We start from the raw sequence: 22,378 nt of genomic DNA, 5'->3' as shown, positions 1-22,378 counted from the left end.
TAGTATAGTATGGCATCAAAAATCACCAAAAATTCATGTATAGTATCAAAAATGTCATAGTATAGTATAGTATGGCATCAAAAATGGTCACAAAAATGTCATAGTATAGTATAGGCATCAAAAATCACCAAAAAATGTCATAGTATAGTAAGGCATCAAAAATCACCAAAAAATGTCATAGTATAGTATGGCATCAAAAATGCAAAAAATGTCATAGTATAGTATGGCATCCAAAAAATGTCATAGTATAGTATGGCATCAAAAATGGTCACAAAAATGTCATAGTATAGTATGGCATCAAAAATGGTCAAAAAATGTCATAGTATAGTATGGCATCAAAAATCACAAAAAATGTCATAGTATAGTATGGCATCAAAAATGGTCAAAAAATGTCATAGTATAGTATGGCATCAAAAATGGTCAAAAAATGTCATAGTATAGTATGGCATCAAAAATGGTCAAAAAATGTCATAGTATAGTAATGGCATCAAAAATCACCAAAAAATGTCATAGTATAGTATGGGCATCAAAAATGGTCAAAAAATGTCATAGTATAGTATGGCATCAAAAATCACTCAAAAAATGTCATAGTATAGTATGGGCATCAAAAATGGTCCAAAAATGTCATAGTATAGTATGGCATCAAAAATCACCAAAAAATGTCATAGTATAGTATGGCATCAAAAATGGTCAAAAAATGTCATAGTATAGTATGGCATCAAAAATGGTCAAAAAATGTCATAGTATAGTAAGGCATCAAAAATCACCAAAAAATGTCATAGTATAGTAAGGCATCAAAAATGGTCAAAAAATGTCATAGTATAGTATGGCATCAAAAACCACCAAAAAATGTCATAGTATAGTATGGCATCAAAAATGGTCAAAAAAATGTCATAGTATAGTATGGCATCAAAAAATCACCAAAAAATGTCATAGTATAGTATGGCATCAAAAACCACCAAAAAATGTCATAGTATAGTATGGCATCAAAAATGGTCAAAAAATGTCATAGTATAGTATGGCATCAAAAATGGTCAAAAAATGTCATAGTATAGTATGGCATCAAAAATGGTCAAAAAATGTCATAGTATAGTAAGGCATCAAAAATCACCAAAAAATGTCATAGTATAGTATGGGTCAAAAATGGTCAAAAAATGTCATAGTATAGTATGGGGTCAAAAATGGTCAAAAAATGTCATAGTATAGTATGGCATCAAAAACCACCAAAAAATGTCATAGTATAGTATGGCATCAAAAATCACCAAAAAATGTCATAGTATAGTATGGCATCAAAAATGGTCAAAAAATGTCATAGTATAGTATGGGGTCAAAAATGGTCAAAAAATGTCATAGTATAGTATGGCATCAAAAATCACCAAAAAATGTCATAGTATAGTATGGGGTCAAAAATGGTCAAAAAATGTCATAGTATAGTAAGGGCATCAAAAATCACCAAAAAAATGTCATAGTATAGTATAGGGGTCAAAAATGGTCAAAAAATGTAATTAAACTTGCCATTCACACTCTTATTTCCTCATTACAGTCTATTGCATTGTTGTCTTCATATATGATCTGCTGCAGTGTGCTAAACATAAACACAGAGACAAGTTCTGAGTCACGAGTTTGAGATTTTTCCTGTTTTGTTCGTCTGTCTCCCAGAATGTCCTTCGGGAAGATTTGGTGCCAACTGCCAGCTGAGATGTAACTGTCAAAATAACAGCACTTGTGACAGAGCGATGGGGACGTGTCAGTGTGGTCCGGGCTATTATGGACATCTGTGTGAACATGGTGAGAGTTGAAATACTCTGAAGACAAAAACCAACACTGAATTGAACCCATGACAATAGCTTATATTTTATTAAAAACAGTAAACATTAAAAACTAGTTTCTCTGTTGCACTGACATGTTCCTTCAGTATGACGAACACAGACCCTGTAGTTTATACTGAGTTGTTCCCTCATACAGCGTCCTGCTGCTGTAAATATTCATCACATGCTGATATCATTCACATGGCTGCTGCAAAATTCCTACTGAAGCACCAAATCTGCAGCTCCTGTGTTCTGCTTAAATGTCCGTTTTTGTCAATGCAGTTTGGTTGAGATAAAAAAGTCTATGTCTGTAGGAATCCTATCCATAATGTTATAAGATAATTATTATAACAACCTGAGCCTGTCAGTGACAAAACAAACCACTTTGGTGAACAGCTTTGTTGTGGACGTGTGCACAGACGTTTGTTAATAATTACTTAACACAAAAACGTGATCCGGAGTCAAAAATAATGGAACTATCCCTTTTAACATTTAACAACTTTTATTATTCAAATTTGCTCTAAATTACAGCCCAGAAATGATCTATATAGGATTGAAGAGTTCAACTTGAATCTGGCAGGTTTAAATTAGCTTTTAGTTGACTGCCACAGGTCTTTTACGAGATTTAACAATAAGGAAAATATAAATACCTTCAGCTTTATCCTTAAAAAATGAATGAATTAACATCATGGTGATACAACAAAGCCAGACTAATGATCTGCCAACAGAGTTTACTATCATTACCTTCTTTTCAGAAATATATTCATGTTTTTATCCCCAGATTTCTTACGTTAGCACATGCAGACATACACAGACTTGGTCTAAATAAAGAAGCAGAAATGTATCTTTGAACTAAAGTGTGTACTTTTGAGGAGTCAAAGTGAAAATCCAGTGAGAACATTGTAAACATCTTGTTCCCTGACTCCCTCGTCCTCAGCCTGTCCTCCTGGTCTCCACGGCCCGCTGTGCCAGCTGCAGTGTGACTGTATGAACGGAGCGTCCTGCCACCCTGTGTCGGGCCACTGCATCTGTCCTCCGGGATACTACGGAACCCGCTGCCACAGAGGTCAGTCAAATCACTGCTGATAAGTCCAGACTGACAACAGGATGACTGAGAGTTTGTGTCTGATTCCTCCTTTGACTGAATGTCCTGCTCAGTGTGCGAACAGGGAACCTTTGGTCCGGGCTGCGCCAAAGCGTGTGACTGTGCGGACGACGCTCTGTGCGACCCTGTGACGGGAAGATGCCTCTGCTCCTCGGGGAAGACTGGACCCAGATGTGACATCGGTAATCCTCAGACCTCCTTCTAACTTTTAGCGCACACACAGCATGAAGTCCAGACCAGAGACGGCTGACTTTCCTCATCAGAGCGGCGTCGAGAGGCCGTTTCAGGTTTCTGGTCAGTCAAGACAAAGAGTGATGGAGAATTAGAGAAGGTTAAATAACAGAAGCATCTCTGTGTGTTAGATTCATTAGTTTGAGCAAAGTGTGATTTATAAACTGCCAACAGTTCATGTCGTGGAAACATTAACGCGCAGGCAGCGTTTTGTTGTGATTGTTGCCAATTTCACTATTTTATAAACAGTAGCAGCTGCTGGTAGTTTAATCATGACTGATACAAGCAGATACTCACCAGTTATTGTCTGTAACAGACAAATATCGATACTCTTGCCAGCAGCAGACGACCAGCACTCGTTGTGTTTTATCGTTAGCCGTCAGCCGTCAGCCGTGACACCGGTGAAGGCAGTTTAGTCTAAACTAAACTGTTTGTGTAAATCTTGGTGTACTGGTGTGCAGCAGGTGTAGTTTAATTCAACTCGTCTCTTGTGGTTTTGTGTCAGACTGCAGGGCGAACAGGTTCGGGCCGGACTGCGCTCAGACCTGCGAGTGCGCCAACGGAGCGCAGTGCGACCGACGCAACGGCCGCTGCAGCTGCATGCACAGCTGGATCGGACTCTCCTGTCAGGAAGGTACAGTAATGACCAACCACACAGGCATCCCCCCGCTGTCTCCACTGTTACACCCACACGGACGGCAGGTGACAGGCTTTGCTGACTGTCGAGTCGGAGCAGAAGCGACATTTTCGCTGACTCTGTGAAACAAGAGAAAATAACTAGTTGAAGTGCTGACAGCGTTCAGTGACTGTGTGTGTGTTTGGTTGCAGAAGTGCAGAGGCTGCACCTTCTCCTCGGTGTCGTCTTTGCTCTGATCGGATATGAAATGTTGTGTTTGCCGAGCTGGACTTTCCTGTGTGTGTGTTTCCTCAGGTGGACCTCCACGCCTCACCTCTGGGAACAGCAGAGGAGACTCACAGCACAGCAACTCCTTATAGCAGCTCCATCCTCTAACCCTAACCCTAACCCTAACCCTGGCTGGAGGACTCCAACTACAACTGGGACAGAGCAGCAGGATTTTACTGAGGTGACTGAAAGTGAGTGAAAACTTGTGACAGGAAGTTGTAGCAGCTGGAGGATCTTCATGGAAAGAGACTCTCTGATGAGAACTGCAGTTCCGTGTTTGGACCTCAGCTGGACTTTTTTTTTTTTTTTTGGCGTGCCAAAGCGACCTTTGAACTCTGACTCTGGTACATTGTGAGTTCTTTGCGCTCAAAGTGGAACGTCACCTTAAAAGAAAAAAAAAAAACACCTTTAATCATCAGGATCAGAATGACTTCAGAGTGCAGTGGTTGTGTTTAATGTTTTTTCCTCAAAACACCTTTTGCGGGTACTGTATATATTTATATACTGATTGATTATTGATGGATACGATGCAACCATATTCCATTACTTGCTAGTACTATGAAGTTGTTTTTCAGTCTATACAAAATGAAGTACTACCCTCAGTCCAATGGTGCTATGGTGCTTTACTGTGCTTTAGATGTTTGATAATAGTCATCACAGTAAAGCACATTCCTGTTGACTTACTGCCTTAATGAAAAGCTGGGATTTCAATATAAATCACTTAAAATTACACAGCTAGCGGTCAGTGGTGACTACATATTTTCTTTTGACTTGATTTTGTGTATAAATTGCTTCATATTTATATTTAACAGTTGAATATACGGCCAATTTAAAAATGCATCTTCTGTTTTCTGCTGGATAAAAGAGACTTTGCAGCTCTGCCAAATTTACAGTCCAGGTTTTACACATGAATGCCAATAAAAGACAGAGACGAAAAGGTTCGTTAACCATTCTTATTTTATCGTTATTTCGTTTTCATTGGAGATCGAAGCTGTACATCCTGTCTAAATTTCAGATTCAAGCACAGTGCAGATAGCAACGCCTGCAAAAGAAAATAAAAAAAAAAAGAAAAGAAAAGAGAAAAGGCAGAGGTGATCACAACCAGAAATATATACAACGGTCAAACTATGTACAGGAGATACCAGGCGCTCACTTATGTCGTCTTCAGAGTGAATTCAGTCCACCGTTTTCATTCACTTCAGAGCATTCCTCACAATGCATACACAACACAAAGAAATTGCTTCTTTTTGTCAGTCTTAAAATCGATACAATACAGATAGGAAAAATGCAGCATGATGAAAAAAATAAAAACAGTTCTTTTAATTCTCTCTACTGCATTAAAGGCTAAAACATAAAAATATATTCTCTGTATAACCTAGAACCTTCTGTAAAATAAGCTCTATCCATATGTGGGTCTGGTTTCATTTCTGAACTAGTCATTAAACTGTTAGAACAGCAAATCTGATGAAACTAGGACCACTTAAAGCATGAATTACACCCCAGCCTTTAAACATTACAGTTATTTCTTCATTGTGTGTTAACCTGTAAACAGCACGCTGTGAAATAACACTGATGGTCGAACAAAATACACAGCGATATCATTTAAAGGAGAAGTTTGACATTTTGGGAATTAGGCTTATTCGCTGTTTTAAGAGTGAAATGAGAAGATGGATGCTGCTCTGTTCTTCTGTTTGAGCAGCCAGCAGCTGACTGAGCACAGAGACTAGAAAACAGGGAAACCGCTCGTCTGGCTTTGAACAAAGGAACAAAAATCTGCCTACAACACCTCTGAATCTCAATAATTAATTCACATTCATTCACAATTACATCATTGACAGAAAATAGTGAAACAGATTTAATTTTAACCAAATTATGTGGTATCACTCACCTGCTAAACAGCTAGCATGCTAGTAGATTAGCTTGTTGATGGTAGCTAGTACACTTAGCTAGAAGCTAAGTACAAGGTGACACTGAGCAGCTGCTCACACCTAGCTGTTTCTCCTTCTCCAGTCTTTATGCTAAGCTAAATTAGCCAGCTGCTGGCTGCAGCTTCACATCTAGCAGACTCTCATCTGACCCAGAAAACAAAGAAAACAAAATAAGCGTGTTTTCTCAAAATGTCAAACTTTGCCTTTCAGTCTCAGATTTCCTCTCCACTCCCTGCAGATGAAAATATTAAGACACAGGAACTCCACAGACTAATGAACTAAATATTCTTTGCTTATTTTTTTTTCTTCTTCTGAGAAAACAGCATCGGCTTGTGCCAGTTAAATTCACTGAGACACACAAGACACAGCAAATCAAACATATACAGGGATCAACTAATACAGCAGGCTAAAGCAATGGATTAGTTTAGCTGTCCCACCTCCCACCACCACCACACACACAAACAAACAGGATCAACAGCAGAGACATTAAATCACTGTGTTAAAATCAGAGGAGCAGACTGTAAACCTCATCCACACAAATCCCACAGTGACGCCCGCTTCCATTATCCCCTCCATTTTAACTGAGAAGCACATACATCTCATTCGTATCATCATCCGCACGACTATGACAGTTTTCTTAATCTGTACTTGTGTTTCTTTTCTGCTAAGAATCAATAGTTTCAGCTGTTAGTAAAGATTTGTTATCTACACGTGTTAGTAAGGGGAGTAGCATCACCTTGCTTGTCCCGGTGGGTACTGTAGGCTGGGTGAAGACAGTCCATGCTTTGAGGATGTAACACATGCTATCCACTTGTGCTTTAATCACAGTAAGAGAGCACCCAAAGGAGAAAGAATGATATAGGGTGGCATCGAATTCTGCAGTAATACTTCTGACACGTCTCAGGTCGGACGTTGCCTGAAACGAACCTTACGATCCTAAAGCATTTATCTGTACTATGCATTCTGTATATGAAGGACATTTGTTAACTAGTATAGCATGGTCAAGTAAAGATATATATGGAGTAAACTCCATACCATAGATAGATAACAAGCTGGACAGCACATGCGTCAAGATGAGCTCTATAATCTTGCGGGAAGTGAGAGTGAAACACTCAGGTGTCGTCAAATAGAAGAAGAAGAAGGAGATCTTTGGCTCAAGCCACACTAAAATGTCACTGGTCCTCCCCAGTGTCCACACATGAAAGAAAGACAGACGAGTAAATACAACCACCTGACCATGTGCACGCCAACACACGACTAAAACCACCTGCTCCGTTCCCTGAGCTGCTGCCACTCACTGATTAACTGGAAACACCGCCTCTTCCCACCAGTCAGTGTTCCCGCATTTTACTGGGGACAGGAGACCAGTCGGCCAAAGGGACAGCTGTCGAGCCGCTCGTCTACGCCAAAGCCCGCAGCACAGTCTGATGCAACTGTAAATAAGGCAAAAATACTTGAACAGAATTTGATCAAGGAGAAGTTTCCATGAGATGTGGAGCCAGCACTGATATGACCACTTCCTGTACAGGAAGCCCTCAGCCTGAACAACAGAACAGAGGCTGGGTAACACAGTGAAGCAGGACGCTGCATTTGATTTAACACGACTGCAGTTCCTACTGTTAGGGGTGAATAAATAGCTAATCTCTTCAGTGGCAGTTGCCCGGACACATCAGCCCGCGCTCCTGACTCGTCATCGTGGACAGTTCACCGGTCAGGACGAGGAGGAGCATCTCAGGCAAGAGGACAGTCGTTAGCCCTCGTCCTCTCAGCCCCATCGAACGCAGGACATCACTGCCACGCTTTAGACAGCAGGAGTGTCTGAGCATCAGGTTGGACAAACGCACTGCCAGTGAAGACACAGAGGGAGGATGAGGAGGGGGAATTATCAGGAGGCGACACGATTCTAATAGTGCAATAGCTGTGAGATAAAACTATTGTAATACCCATCCTCTCCCCTCCTTAAAACTACCCTCCAACACCTGTACTGACAAGACTAAAGTGCTGATTGTTAAAGCCCACGACGAGGCCTGTACACTGATAATGTCAACAACACAAACAAACAGTTTTTCTTTCAGAGAAACCTTAACGGACTCGTACAGTACACAGCTGTTTGTAAACAGAACGTCAGGAACAAATGCATGGCTATGGTACATGTGCAACAGAGTAGTTCTCGTTTAACTCATACAGTATGAACTTCATCTTCCTTTTAGTTGCATTCAGTTTTAGAAAAAAAGCAACAAAAATAAAAAATAAAATAAAAAGAATTCTGGCTGCCAAGCAAGCGTGTGCTTATTTTTTTAAAAAGGTATTTTTCTCTACGGTTTTAAAATACGTTCAGCTGAATTGAATGTATAACTGATTTAAGTATGAGCGCATATCCTTCTTCCACTTTTGTCTTTCTTTGTCAATCCCTTCCTTTCCTGTGGAGGTGACTGTATTTTTTTCCCCCTTTTCTTATCTTATCCCTGTAACTCTAAATGAGGTGCCCTGGGTGGCCTTGGTGTGGCCAGACTCATGCGCCAGGGTCTCACTCAGTAAAAGCTCAAGCAAACAGAGGATCAGGCAAAGGTGGGGCGCTGCGGCTGCAGCCCGGGTGCAGCCCTGCCGGGCGGGGCCGTGCTGCGCGTTAGGAGCGGTAGTCCTTTTTACTGTACGGCTTGTTCCCCAGGATGCTGTCCACCTCATGTGTGATGGAGGATGACAACTTTGGAAGAACCTGTGACAGAAGAGAGACACAAACGATGAACACGTTCTTCTCTTTCAGATTTCACGTCTTTGTTTTGGTCATGGTTTAACTGTTGTCTGCAGTTTCACATTTCTGCCTCTAGGTAGCGTGACACTAAAGGTGGCCCTGAATTTCACAGAGAATCACAAGAAGCTTTTTATCAAGTACTAAAAGTTAGATGCATGAACATAGCCACGAGTCACGTAACCTCTGATGAGATTGTCATTACACACACGAACAACGATACAAACCGTCTGCATTTCCAGAGCTTGTAGAGAAAGGCTGACTTTGTTTTGTTCTTGTCACTAACATTATGGCCTCTGTACCTCAAATACAACAACCACCTAAAAGATTAAAAAATCTACCTGATCTGCAGCTGAAGTCAAAATGTTCAGGACTGTATAAAAGCAATAGTTGTGGGTCATATTAAAATCCTGAGTATGAATTTCAAAATTCATAATGATTATGAATATTTCGTTTTTGGGCAAGAGGTTTGTATATATGTAGATATATTAACTGCTAGAAAAGAAATCTCAAAGCAAACACGTAAATTAAAATGTTCATTGAAAATTGTAACTTTTCCTTTATAGGAATCTGGAAATTGTTTTAAACGATGATGTAATTAAATGCAAACTATTCCCATGCTGAAAATATAAAAGATAATTTGTTCTCTAATTCTCCAACAGTGTAAACATGAAACAAATACTGTAATAAACTGAAAAAAAAGTAACATTAATGTGGACTTTCTTTCCAGATCGGGGACTGTTTCTATTTCAGGGTCTGTGATGTAAAATTCCCAGTAATAGGAAAACTGCAGAGCCCTGGGGAAATGTGAGCATAACATTTCAAAACTGAAATATCAAATGCGCCATGGGAGAGGAAACATATAGCGTGCACACATCTAGTATACTAATGTGTCAACACACACACACGCACACACACACTCACAGAGACATACACAAAGCATCAGAAAGCAGAGTGCAGCGATGCTCTTTACTGCAGGCCAGACATAATGGGAGGGGAGGACGTAAAAACCCCCACCGGTCTGAAAACCCCATTAAAAGAGTGCATCTTATCAGGAGAGGAAGAAGAGGCCGTAAGCTTGCCTCCAATCCCCCTGGCAACTGATACTCCGCTGACCTTATTAACTCGGTACAGTAAAGCACCCGAGCGTGCAGCAGCAAACTGCCCAAGAGGCCGAGCTGCACCCAGGAGAGGAGGCTGCTGTTACGGACTATAAGGCACGAAGACGGGCCTGATGAAACAGGTCGTGTCAAATTTTCACAAATTAAGCCACTGATTTGCTCTGCAGAACAACAGACACGTGTACACACACACACACACTCACCTGTATCGCTCCTATGTTCTCCATCAGCTGGTCGGTGTTGGATGCCCCTAAAAGGACAGAGCTCACCCCCTCGTTCCGTAGGCACCACGCTGCAGGAAACCAGTAAACAGCAATGACACCCCCACCATGGCTATACACACACACACACTCTGATAACATCCCTGATTCACACATACGTCACAAACACACACACCAGTTTGATTTTCTTGTAACACATTAAATGACATTTCCTTTTGAAAGCTACAAAACCCTGATAAAACATGAGAGCTACTGCAACACCCTAACCACAGTTACAGCTACGCCACAAACCTTCACACTAAAACCCTCAGATCCTTTACTGAAGTACAAGTAGCACTACCTCACCCTAAAATACTCCACAACTAGGAGAAATACAAGAGTATTATCAGCAAATGTACTTAAAATATTCAAAGTAACAGAGTGTAGAACAAGCGGACATCTTCAGATTATTTGTTTTGTCCAATTCAAAGCCAAAATATATTTAGTTTATAATGTGCTCACAACTGAGGAGCTGGAAAAAAGAATCACCTAAAAGATTAATCAATTACCAGAGCAATTAATTTCCTGCCGATCGACTAATCATTTAATCAGTATTTCATTATTTCTATATATAGCTCTTTATTCACTGTCGTAACTAGCTGTAAAATTAATGTAGTGGAATAAAAAGCACAATATCTGAAATGTAGTTAAACAGAATAAAATGGAAATCCCCTGTAAGTTAGTTACGGCCCTGCGCTGCACTATGCTAATAATATGCAGCAAATGTGCTTTTTTTTTTGGGTGATCCCTCTGAAGAAACCAACACACACACACACACACACAAAAACACATTTCTGTTTGGTGAGCTATTATAAATGTGAGCTGTATTATGCAATACAACTGCACGCTTTTGCAATTGAGGAGAATACACTTGTAAGCAGATTACAGCATAAAGGGATGGAGAATTTTGCTGTAAAAATAGTGGCATTATGAATCGACACAAATCTTCCACCAGTGTGAGAATATGGCCAAAAAAAGGCTGAACAGCTGAAGGTCTTCCACTGAACTGATAGAAGTGTAGACCTTCCCTCAGGCCACTGAGATACTCACATCTATTAACTATATTCTCCCACTCACATCCACAGTCTGAATTTGTCACTTGCTCCAGCAGCAGTGAGCCACAGTATCAAGCCAAAGGCAGGAAGGAATCTGTCACTGTTACACAGGGTTTATTCAATACTGGTAGTGTCACAATGTAATGTAGAGGACTACATGGTAGATATAAATCGCCTGTGCTGCCTTCAGGAGCACTAGAAGGATTTATGGTAATTGGGAGAGATGAGGGTCTCCACTAATGGGCCGTGAAACCTAATCTATGACACTGCATTACTGCGAGGGTGAAAAATCTGCAGTGATCGTCGCTGAGATAGGAGACCGAGTCCCAGATTTACTTGCTGCGTCCCTCAAGTATGACGCTTTAACAGCCCTCGCAGGAGAGCGCGTCTTTGGGGTTTGCACATTCTCACTTTCCTGCCTGGCAGCGAATCGATGTCGGACACTGGATTTATGTCTGGGATGTTATTTTAATGCTGACACTGGAAACTGTTAAATACATATTAACACCACAGACCTGCACATACAAAAACATACTGTAAACACATTTGCTTTCCCTGTGTTCATTGCCTTAATGTATTCCAGGGATTGTTTTTCTAAACTGTAATTCTATTAATGTTGTTGCTTTTCCTACTGGTTCCTGGAGACAATGAGAGAGGTCGTAGATGAGTTTATGCCCCCCGACCATACGCTATTTATCTTTCATTTTCTTATCTTTTCTTCCTATTCCCTTTCTGTCTCGTTAAAAACTACAGTACATACAGCACAGACACACAACACAACACAACACACCGACAGTCAAACCAGACAGCTCCGAGCGGCGTTGACCTCGGCCCGTCCGAGGCAGAGGGACGGACAGACAGACAGAAAGAGAGAGAGCGGCAGAGTGTATCTGCGTACCGATGGCGAGTTGGGGCAGAGTGCAGCCCAGCCGCTCCGCGATTGCCTGCAGCTCTTTCAACTTCGCCTGCTGACGCCGGCCCTCCTCGCTCAAGATCTTGTCCTTCAACCACTGGTAACCCTGTCGAAAACACAGCACACCTGCTCAAAAACACAGCCCTGCTCACACGGCTGCGCCGCAGCTCCTGTGTCACCAGGGCCTGTTTTTAAACACGTGACTCTGTCTCCTGCGGCCTACACCTCAGCCAAGAAACATATCTCCAGCTATACTTACTCACTGAATATATTAAAGGTTCATTATATGATTACAAAGTTACAAACTTAGAAACTACTGTGTTTAAGAAACCATTACTGTACTTGTTGACATTATGTCATATCTGTTTGTGCTCAGCTGAGTCAAAAAATATATATAATAATACATCTAAATGTTAGAACTAGGATCAGGAATTATACAGTGCCATAATACTATTAGTAGCACAATGATCACTGAGCCGAAGCACCACAAACATCCACAGGCAACACTGAACCAAACACGAAGCAGCACATTCCACACAAGTCGTCAAAGATACTGCACAACACCAAGATGGAGAGCTAGCTTCATGAACCAGGAGAGGTCTAATTGACAGCCACTGACACACAATCCACAGATACACAACATGCCACTCCACCACAGGGACAGATCATTGCAGTAGGTCAGGTGTTAGCTGCTGTGTAACACAGAGGTTCAGTAAGTTATTTTTTACTTTCAAAGCTATGATGATGCCAAAATCTGGTCTTCAGTAAAATAAATGTAGTTTGACATAATGTGAAGTGGTGCTGCTGACCAAACTATGTTACTGCACACTTCCTGAGTTCATCTGTCAACTTTAAAGAGAAATATTCCACTTGGTGTCTGAATTCTCACTGAATTAAATCGTGCTTCTCCTCCTCATTAATGTGACTGTTTTGTTCCCCTTCTGCTTAGAGCAAAACAAATCTTTAAAATAATTATTCTAGGTCACATATGGGTTGTCTGGAATAACATACTGAACTAGCAGAAGTGTTGGTATACACCTAACAGTTTGTTAGTGTGTTATTGCTCTGTGTGAATGCATTGTTGTGCACATGTATCGAGCGTGCACATGTGCGTTAAGCTGACACCAGCCGGCAAACTTGTGCAGGGGTACAACAGTGCATGGCGTCGACATGGCACTGAAAAACACACGGATATATGTGATGTGCACAGAGTTACAGAACCTGAAAGACACAAGCACACAATAAACAAACAACCAGCAACCAGTGTGGGGAAAAACACAACAGTGACACCGGCACAGATGATCAAAGTGGGATAAAGACGGGGAAACAGCCAGTGAGGTACGTCTACCTTCAGAGAGGCCCGAGAGTAGGGAGGCACCCTGCCGTCGTATTTCCCTGAGATGATCCCACAGGCCAGTGGCGACCATGTCATGGCCCCCACACCTGAGAACACAAACACGTGAGCACTGAAAAACAACAGCTTACTTTCTCAGAGGATTATAATCTCTGATTTGGTCTTTACAAGAAAAAGGATTTTAGTAACTCTACATTCCTGCTGTGCAGGTTTTAATCCATTTGGCCTCATTCTTCCTTTCAAACTGGATTTTAAGTTTTGTCGACATGGACAGTTAAAGAAAATCTGCGATGTCAGACAGGACTCAACTTCTTTCATCTGCCAACCAAGCCTCAGACTGCTAATTGTTTGTAAGACAACTTATACGAGACTTGAACCCGGATGAAGTCTGGATCAGCTCGTGTGCTGCAGTTTTAGATTCATGTTTGTTGAAAACACTGTCACGCAAAGAGATTTCAGGACCATATTATGATGATGAACCTTGTAACAAAAAAATTCTTCCCAGGCCTGTCAGTTTTTGTGAGCTACTTTCTGGACAGACAACACTCTCCTCTATCCTCGGTGCACCTTAAAGACCTCGACCAGTAATCCATGCAGAGCCACAAATCCGTCGCTGCTCACCTATCTTGTGGAAGAGCTCAGGTAGCTGCACCTCAACTTTCTCTCTCTGGAACATGTGGTACTCAGCCTGCTCACAGATGGGAGGAATCTGGTTGAACTGTCGCGCCACAGAGTACGCTTCCTACAGGAAAACATGGAAGAACCAGAGGGAAATGATCCTAATCTTAAATTTATAAACTCTACAACTATGTCTTTTGTATCACTGTTTTTTTTTTTTTTTTTTTTGCACAGTCTCACCATTATCTCCATCGGGCTCCAGCGGGATGTTCCCCAGTACATGGCCATGCCTTGATTTATCACATGGGTCATAGCTCGAACCGTTTCTGCAAGTAAAAACACACAAAGACATTTAATCCTGGTGTCACCCTCTTGTGTTCCCAGGGTAGTATTATTACTACCATTTTTAACTTTCTGTATCTCTCCATAGAGCACACAATGTCCTGAGAGCCTGCTGTATCTGAAGAGGACGACATCTATTCACAACAAGGCACACTTGACTGACATTAATGCAAAAACCAACAAGAATCAGTCTTTTTTGATCTGCAACATGCTACAAAAACAGAGGCCAGTGAAATAAATCGGAGATGACAGGCATGCTCGTACCAGTTCAAATCTTTGATTACAGACAAAGCTTCTTCAGTAGGTTGATAAAATGGCTACAGCTTCTGTATTTGAAGCGCTGAGGGTTAAGAGAATATGTTTGGTGCTATAAAATGAAAAATATGTCAAGGATGAGGGTTTTTTCCATTAATGTGCTGACCAGGCTTAACTGAATGTTAAACAGAGATTAATCTCATGTTATTCTGTCAGAACATCACTATATTTTATTTAAAGCCATAGAGAGGAATTAGATAGGAGTTTGATTTTATAGCCCTATCTGACCCTGCGTGACGGTGAATCAAATCTCACATTATCCGACTGTAATTTCCGTCTTTTCGTTGTTCGACCGTCCACCAAAATATCAAACGTGTCAGATAAGGACCGGAGTATCCCAGACAACATCAGGAGCACAGGAGAGCAGTAAAACATGGGTGTGTCAGCTCTCAGTAATCCTGCATCCATACATATATTCCCTTTGCTGATGTGCTGTCTCTAAAAACTCTCCTGGACTAAACAAATCAGCCCTCATATCATCTAGTGGGTACTTGGCTTAAGAGGCTTTCTTTGTAAACTGACTGAACAGCAGTTCACCTCCTTTTCACCCTGTATACTGCCCTTTAGCTGTTGCCAGAATAAAATATACCAGATGGTTTAACCACTGTAGCTCTGAAGACACAGACTCGGAGCTGTCCATGTGAACCGTGTGCAGCCTCTAAAAGGGCAGATGGGCAAAAGAATTGCCTCGACTTTTACATCAAACAACACCCGCTACTTCTGACTAACAAGACACAAAAGTATTGTGAGCGAGCCAGAGCCGGTGAGGCATCAAACTGAAGGCGGGAAGGTGACCTGTGTGACCCAACTCTAACCCAAAGAGGAACTCTGACACAGGAGCAGATGGATACTGTGTGACCAGCTGAGCCCACACACAGTTAGCACCCTGCCATTTAAAGGTCTCCAGCATCAGTATCTATCCTCATTCTGACTGTGGAGGTGGAAGCACCAGGACAACACGCAGCATTTAAAAATCAGATATTTCAGTTACAAGAGGTTTGTATATCTGAGTCTTCACGTTGCAGTAGTCATAGAGACAGAAAAGAGGTGCATTTGTAAGACGCAATATGACAAAACATAAGGAAAACATGGTTAAGAGTGTGTGAGAGGGTTAAGAAAAGATGCAGAGGCAATAGAACATTACCTTCCATAGGTGTATTAGGGTCCGGTCTGTTCGCAAAAACCACATCCACATAGTCTAACTGCAGTCTTTCTAGGGAGGCTTTTAAACCTAAAAATAAGCACCACAGTCAGTAAGCACAAGTACATTATGAGGTTCTTCATTAACACCTAAACTACAGTATATACTGCCAAATAATTTGTGCACAGGATTCTCAAGCAATTTATTTAGTTATTGTACCAAAAAGTTTTTGTGGCAACTCCAATAAACCCAAGGGTTTGTCAATTATTACAATGGAGCCTTGATTCCCTTGAGCCAAAGCAACTAATTAGGAAGTATTTTGTTGTTGCAGTGTCAGCATTTAATCCAATAATCTGCAGCGCTGTTACTTACCCTCTATAATGTGTTTTCGGGATAAACCTCTTTCAGTCTCCGCTCTGAAAAAAAACAAAGAAAAGAGACTTTAGTTTCTGGACTTTTATTTGAAATACAGCACAACCTGCCGCTCCAGGTCACATATCCTCTGTGAAATATGATCTAATAAATGTTTCAGCTTCAGAACAGATCAGTTTGATGACATATGATCCCATTACCAGCAACATCAAACAAGTGGAGAAAAATTACACACTGGGAACGTTTCTCATTTGGAAGCAACCAGTTGAAACTTACTTTCCACCCCAGAAGATCTTAGTTGTTATCACCAGACTTGAACGTCTGAAAATGAGAAATGAAAGCACATCTGTTACAACAGCAGCCAAACACAGAGAGAGTTATAGTAAAAAAGCCTCATGTGTTGGGAGCTGGTGATATCTAAGGTCTACACAAACCTTAGCTCAAACTAATGCAGTCAAATTCAACAGCTATAACTGCTGTATTAAACCACATTAGTTTTATCCAGGTGTTCCTAAGTGTTTGTGTTGACAGGATGAAAAGCTCAGACACGTCCTCTGGGTAATCATGCATTTCTACCTTATTCCTTCAAAGTCACACTCACCCACATCCCACAATAAGTGTGACTGTGCCAGAACTCGGCCAGCGCCAGTGAATGAGCGTTGTAGGCGTATAACCTGACAAAGCTATACAAATGCCAATCCTGGACAGATAAAGTAGAAGACAAGGCACTAGAAGTTCATCCATTATTCAGCGGCTTTGAGGAGGGACACAGGAGTGTGGGCATGGCACGGCGGCCCACATTAATCTTTCATCTCCCTGCCTTACCGTTCCAGTTCACAACACACAGCCTCCCAATATGTGCATGGGAGGAGATGATACAAGATTAGGGAGGCTGGCTGGGACGGAAATTAAAAAACACCCAACCCAATTAAAGTGTGCCTCATACCTCCATCCTTTCTTCTTTATGATGTTTCCAAGCACCACCTCTGCCCTGTGAAGCAGATGGAGAGAGGCCATGATTAAATAAGGACAGTCTTGAAATGATAAGAGCGTTTCCACCCGGCTAAATTAAAAGAAAAACAGTTCAACTCTGCACACATACTGTATAATGCATGAGGGAGCTTTCATGGGAAAGCACACCTGTTTAGGACTGGTGAGTGTGAACTAGCTGCCAGGTCAGAGTCAGCGGGGCTGGGCCCAGCTGCGCTGCCGAGACACCACTATGTCACTCATTAGCAGCCACAGGGGTGCTAATGAGTGACATTACGTTCGACATGGGGCTCATTAGGGCCGGGCAGAAACCTGTCAGTAGGATGTCTCGCCAGTCCTCTCACTCTGACAAATAATGAGACACCTCTTTGTAACCTTCCATAAAATGTATTTGGGCAATTCTGAGGTAAAACACAGAAACTGCTAAGACGAATCGAAGATGCATTTTTTAAATAAATTACAACTACAAGGATCATCATTCATCTCATCTACGACACAGCGAATTAGAGCTCCTGCCGGTCGCAGTGCGGCTGTGTCGACACACCCTGAGTGGCTGTGGTAATCAGGTGGAAGTTTAACAGTCAGCTAAACCAGAGAAACTAACAGTTTCTAAACTGACAGGTCTGTGTTAACGGGGCTTAGCAGGAATACTAAACGAAATACTGTGTGAGGAAAATTCACCTTATTCTCATAACTGTGGCCATTCTGACTGGATTAGTAGCAGATCACAATGAAATGAGCTGCAATAGGTAATTCAGGGGCTAATTTCTGTGTTTCCTTTAGTCAGACTCAGAGATGAGTGGTATAATAATAACAATTATTTTTGTTAAATTGAAGTGGTGCAGCCTGATTTCATTATACTCTGTGCGCCTCACTGCACTGAGGAAAACCTGTTCTGCTTGTTTGACATTTCACATAAAATATTTTTACTGTGATGCAGCACTTTTGTCTTGAAAAGTGTTACACAGATAAATCTTTACTCACTTAATCTTTAATCCAAGATAGGATGAGTAATTGGAAGCTGACTTCAGTATCTTTTCTATGTGATTCTTCAAACATTTTGCTGTGTCAGGCTGTAAACAGATGATATTATAGGTGCTCAGCTCTGAGTATGTATATAGTGTATATGGATATGTGTGTCAGTGCCATTACTTTGCAGGAACTTAAATACTGGATGAGTAAGGAAGCATAAAAATTCACAGAAAAATATGAATGATTGACTTTTTAATCAAAGGACGATATAATTCTCTTTTGTTTTTATTATTTATTGCATTCTCCTCATTAAAAGGTCAATTCAATAACATAACACCCCCCCAAAAAGCCTGTGTCTGGTACAGTCTGCTGATCCATCAAGCAGCATGACTACAGGAGGTGTTTCAGACCCTGCCAGCTGGACTCACACCTTTTTAAACAACGGGCAGTCAAGCACTCCCCTGAGAGCAATAATGTGTGTATGTGTTGATAATAATAAGTGTGTGTGTGTGTGTGTGTGTGCCTCTGGCAAATACCCACACAATGGCCCGTGTGGTTTTGCCCTTCTGAAATGTGAGTAATTTGAGAGCCCAAACATAAGGTACAGTGCGCCTTGAGCAGGTTAAGTTTCTTCATTCATTAACACAGAGTCGATGTTACGACTACCAGCACATGCAATGACATAATGCTGAATTATTCATGGATTTATAATATTTTATTACTTTCAGATTTCTCTGTAATTATACTACCAATTTGTCACTGGGCTCACACAATACCATGCAATTACTATGCATCTGGAGCAAAACGTCTAAGCCTGAAAGAAAATGAAGAATTTCTTTTCTGCTAATTACTCGCATACTATTAAACGCTTTGAAGCCATATGTGTTTGCTGATAACAGCAGCTACACGGGATAAGCAGAACATATTTATTTGTGCAATTAAACATATTTATTTATATTTCTGAGAAACACTAGCCTGCGTATTGGGATGGATACGCTAGATTGTCACAATCAATATTCAAATATTTCTGTGTTGAATGTTTGTCTTGTGAGTGTTTCTCTGATTTGCTGGGTTAAGCCAGAGCAAATATTCCAAACAAACAGCCAGAATCTGCCAAGTGCGGTGCCTGAGCACAGCTTACGAACCTCGTTTATCAGAGTTAACATTATAGCAGCCGACTGACTGACAGTCGACTGTGCAGCCACCAACACCGCTTCACGTTCCCTGAGTCTGACTGATGACGGAATCAGAGTAAGCCAGAGCCGCGGACTTCACATGAAAGCTTTCTGAGTTTTGATACGCAAGGTGTGTGATTTGTTCTACCCCTGTGTGTGTGTGTGTAATATAAGCTCCTCTGCACTACTTTGCGCTGGAAGCTGTCAGGATTAACACCTGTGCAACACACACTGAGCTGTGTGACATGCTGTCACAAACATTTGCACGTGCTGAACAGACTGCAGCTTCCTGTTGAACTGTGGTTTGTGTTAAGGTAGCACGATGATTAGAGTCAGAGTTTGGAATATTTCTGTGTCAAAGATCAACTCTGCGCCTGTTTTTCTGGCCGACGAGACAAACCGACTGTTGAAAGCTCCCCAGAACAATGGAGCATGTAGTGATGATGTTAGACGGACAACAGCTGCTCAGGCATTAGATGAGAAACGAGAGAAAACCACGGAGACCTACTGCATGTTTCCTGTCTTTTTGTTCATTTTCTTTTCATTGTCAGGCACTCGCACTCCAATGCATCTCTCCAAGCATAATGACAAAACTAGAACATTCTTGGGAGGATTAAAAAAAAAAAAGGACTTGGTGCTGTTAATCAGAGATACTGTTTGCAAAGGATAATCCCTTAGATTATTTCAAAGCACCCAAGTTACTACAAAGCCAGATTAATCCATGCTGGAATTGAAACCATCACTGCATACAGCAATAAGGCAACAGAGGGCTGCTCTGAGGTTAAAAATATCATCACTAGCTGTCCTGTAAATAGACCAAGACCATGAATATCTGAACCCTAAATGTTACTGAAACAATGACAAGGTGTTGATGAAACAGACAGCTCTGATTCAGCTCTACGTTCAAGGAGAGACATAAATCTTTAAGGTCCATTAATAGTTTATTGGAACGACACTGTGCCAACAGAATGGTCCCAATGAAAACTGTTGACAGTAGCCAACTTTCCATCTGAATTCAGCACTAATTTTAAACAAATAAAATGTGAATTCATGTGTGTTTCCATCCACTATTCTGATGTGAGTATTACGAGTTGGTTTGTCAAGATAAACAGTTATTAATTAAACCGCTGCAGGGGAAGAGGCTGCAACAAGGTGGCATAATCAAAGCAGCACCAGTGAGCCCTCAAACACATGAAGATGTGATGGAAACGAGGCTTTTATGTTTGTTTCATGAATTAATTTGAGGAACATTACAGCGTCCTTACTGTTCCACACAGATCTGCTGGAAATCAACTTCTCTTTAAAATTGTTTTTTAACATGCAGACGTGTGTGTGTGTGTGTGTGTGTGTGTGTAAAAACACGTGGATGGAAACAATGTGGTGATGCTTGTGAGTCATAAGGACTTTGTTTGTGTAGTCACACACATTGCTGGTGACTTTTCAAAGGTCAACTGTCAACGCTTCAAGTAGTTTGATTATACTTAATGTGTATACTTACACATTAAACTTTAGCTGCCTGCATGGTTACACACCAGTAAAACACACAAAAGAACATGATTTATTTGTCTTGGGTGAGTGAGCACCTGACAAAAACACTCAAGCATGGTAACTAGTCTATAATCTCTACCTGGTGACTTTATAATGTCAGCACATGTCAGCAGCTTCATAATATTTGGGCGTTATTGCTCACTGATGAGTGACCTGTGGCACAGGATATACTCACTTCCCAGCAGCGTAGACCTCCGCTGTGTCAAACAGATTGATGCCATTTTCATAAGCCAGAGTCATCAGCTGCTCTGCCATCTGTCGAGAGAGCAGGGGAGAAGGAACAGAGAGGGGGAACAACGGAGAGAGAGATCACTGATGTGAGGCTTTTCAATTATTAGAATTTCCTTCATGGGACTAAAGAAGGATGCTGCAGCTCTGCATTCCTATAGCATGTGTTTATTCTCTAGCTGTTGACTCTCTCTTGCAGCATGTTACCACTAAAAGTAAAAATAGGCTTCTTGAGCAATCCAGGAATATGCCAGATCATATGGAGGGTTTCAATTCCCAAACCCCACTGACTGATGGAAGATGACAAAATCCATCTGCTCTCACCTCATCCGTTATCTGTCCACCGAACGTCACCCATGTTCCTAAAGAGGATGACAGAGAGGTGGGTGTCAGTGTTTACGTACACAAACACATGTGTGCACACAGGTGAGCATGTGAACAGCGATACCACACAGAATGTACTGCACATACTGTACAAGAAACAAGATCTAGCTATTTTCTAACGTCTGCAGAGTTAGCAGAACCTGCTTCACCTCACAAATCTGTAACACAGAGTCTTTGGGATGCAGGAAACTTCTCAGTGTGTCTCATATTCTAGGAGACTCTTACCTAATCCAAGGCAGGACACCCGCAGGCCCGACTTCCCAAGGTTTCTGCCAAAACAGAAAGAATTACATTAACATTAATGCAGCAACTGAGGTGGCAGTGATTTGTGATATTTTGCACTCTGGTGCTGGCTGTGACCATCAGAGAGAGAGAAGTCAAGCCTCATTTTTAACTTTGATTGATTGAAACATATGAAATAAACGACCCTATCACACTTTTGTGAAGTAAGAAAAGTCTGTTCAGAGGGTTCTTACTGAAGTGAAAGCTTACAGTCATGGAAGATGAGAGGAACAGGGCTTTGTGTGTGGATTTGAAGCCAGTCTGTGCCTACCGCAGCACTGACACATGTCGAGTGGATGGGTAAGGAAGGACGGTAACACGTGTGCCGATGCGTGTGCGCAGGGAAATGTCAGGGGAGAGCAGGAGAGAGGAAGTGGGACTTAAGCAGGCCCACCATGACATCCACTGAAATTTCTCCCAGCGCACCAGGATTCCTCAGCCGCCATCTGACTGAAATCCCCTGCAGCAACGCGGAAGCTTGACTACTCACAACAACTTGCTCCTAAAGCTGGCGTCTCTGAGCCTATCACAGTCCAGACAGACCCTCTCTGCTGACAATCACAGCTTTGGTTAGGTCTTTGAT

General features: G+C 41.5%; 2 protein-coding genes and 1 long non-coding RNA gene across 10 annotated transcripts in view; 1 reads left to right on the top strand and 2 right to left on the bottom strand.

The window, feature by feature from the left end:
• The first annotated feature begins 1,663 nt into the window (after nt 1-1,663).
• On the top strand, nt 1,664-5,726 carry LOC108899890 (multiple epidermal growth factor-like domains protein 6). 2 transcript variants are annotated; one of them, XM_018700609.2, is made up of 5 exons: nt 1,664-1,788; nt 2,746-2,874; nt 2,967-3,095; nt 3,650-3,778; nt 4,076-5,726. In XM_018700609.2, the coding sequence occupies exons 1-5, from the start codon at nt 1,737-1,739 to the stop codon at nt 4,138-4,140; spliced, it is 504 nt and encodes a 167-aa protein (XP_018556125.1). In that variant the 5' UTR covers nt 1,664-1,736; the 3' UTR covers nt 4,141-5,726. The 2 variants fall into 2 exon arrangements, with proteins under 2 accessions (XP_018556125.1, XP_018556123.1); XM_018700607.2 differs by having other exon boundaries at nt 3,650-5,726.
• LOC127143673 (uncharacterized) lies at nt 1,830-4,166 on the bottom strand. The gene is made up of 3 exons (XR_007815241.1): nt 4,095-4,166; nt 3,442-3,900; nt 1,830-3,204 (listed from the first exon to the last, which is right to left on the bottom strand). It is a non-coding gene; the product is annotated as an uncharacterized LOC127143673 (long non-coding RNA).
• A 340-nt stretch (nt 5,727-6,066) lies between the features above and the next one.
• Nucleotides 6,067-22,378, bottom strand: part of kcnab2a (potassium voltage-gated channel subfamily A regulatory beta subunit 2a) — a 74,408-nt gene continuing 58,096 nt past the window's right edge. For all 7 annotated transcript variants that reach the window (XM_018700603.2, XM_051078418.1, XM_051078417.1 and 4 more), the window contains 13 exons: nt 21,739-21,782; nt 21,454-21,491; nt 21,077-21,156; nt 17,163-17,207; nt 16,493-16,537; nt 16,217-16,260; nt 15,848-15,934; nt 14,287-14,372; nt 14,050-14,170; nt 13,423-13,517; nt 12,060-12,180; nt 10,050-10,138; nt 6,067-8,692 (listed from right to left, as the gene is read on the bottom strand). In XM_018700603.2, the coding sequence (XP_018556119.1) occupies nt 8,603-8,692; nt 10,050-10,138; nt 12,060-12,180; nt 13,423-13,517; nt 14,050-14,170; nt 14,287-14,372; nt 15,848-15,934; nt 16,217-16,260; nt 16,493-16,537; nt 17,163-17,207; nt 21,077-21,156; nt 21,454-21,491; nt 21,739-21,782 (985 nt within the window). In that variant the 3' untranslated portion in view covers nt 6,067-8,602. The remainder of the gene's footprint in view (nt 8,693-10,049; nt 10,139-12,059; nt 12,181-13,422; nt 13,518-14,049; nt 14,171-14,286; nt 14,373-15,847; nt 15,935-16,216; nt 16,261-16,492; nt 16,538-17,162; nt 17,208-21,076; nt 21,157-21,453; nt 21,492-21,738; nt 21,783-22,378) is intronic.

This window comes from Lates calcarifer, linkage group LG20 (genome assembly GCF_001640805.2).
Source record: "Lates calcarifer isolate ASB-BC8 linkage group LG20, TLL_Latcal_v3, whole genome shotgun sequence".
NCBI classification, from domain to species: Eukaryota; Metazoa; Chordata; class Actinopteri; family Centropomidae; genus Lates; species Lates calcarifer.
The sequence above is the reverse complement of the archived record's forward strand: the minus strand, read 5'-3'. Positions and strand labels throughout refer to the sequence as shown.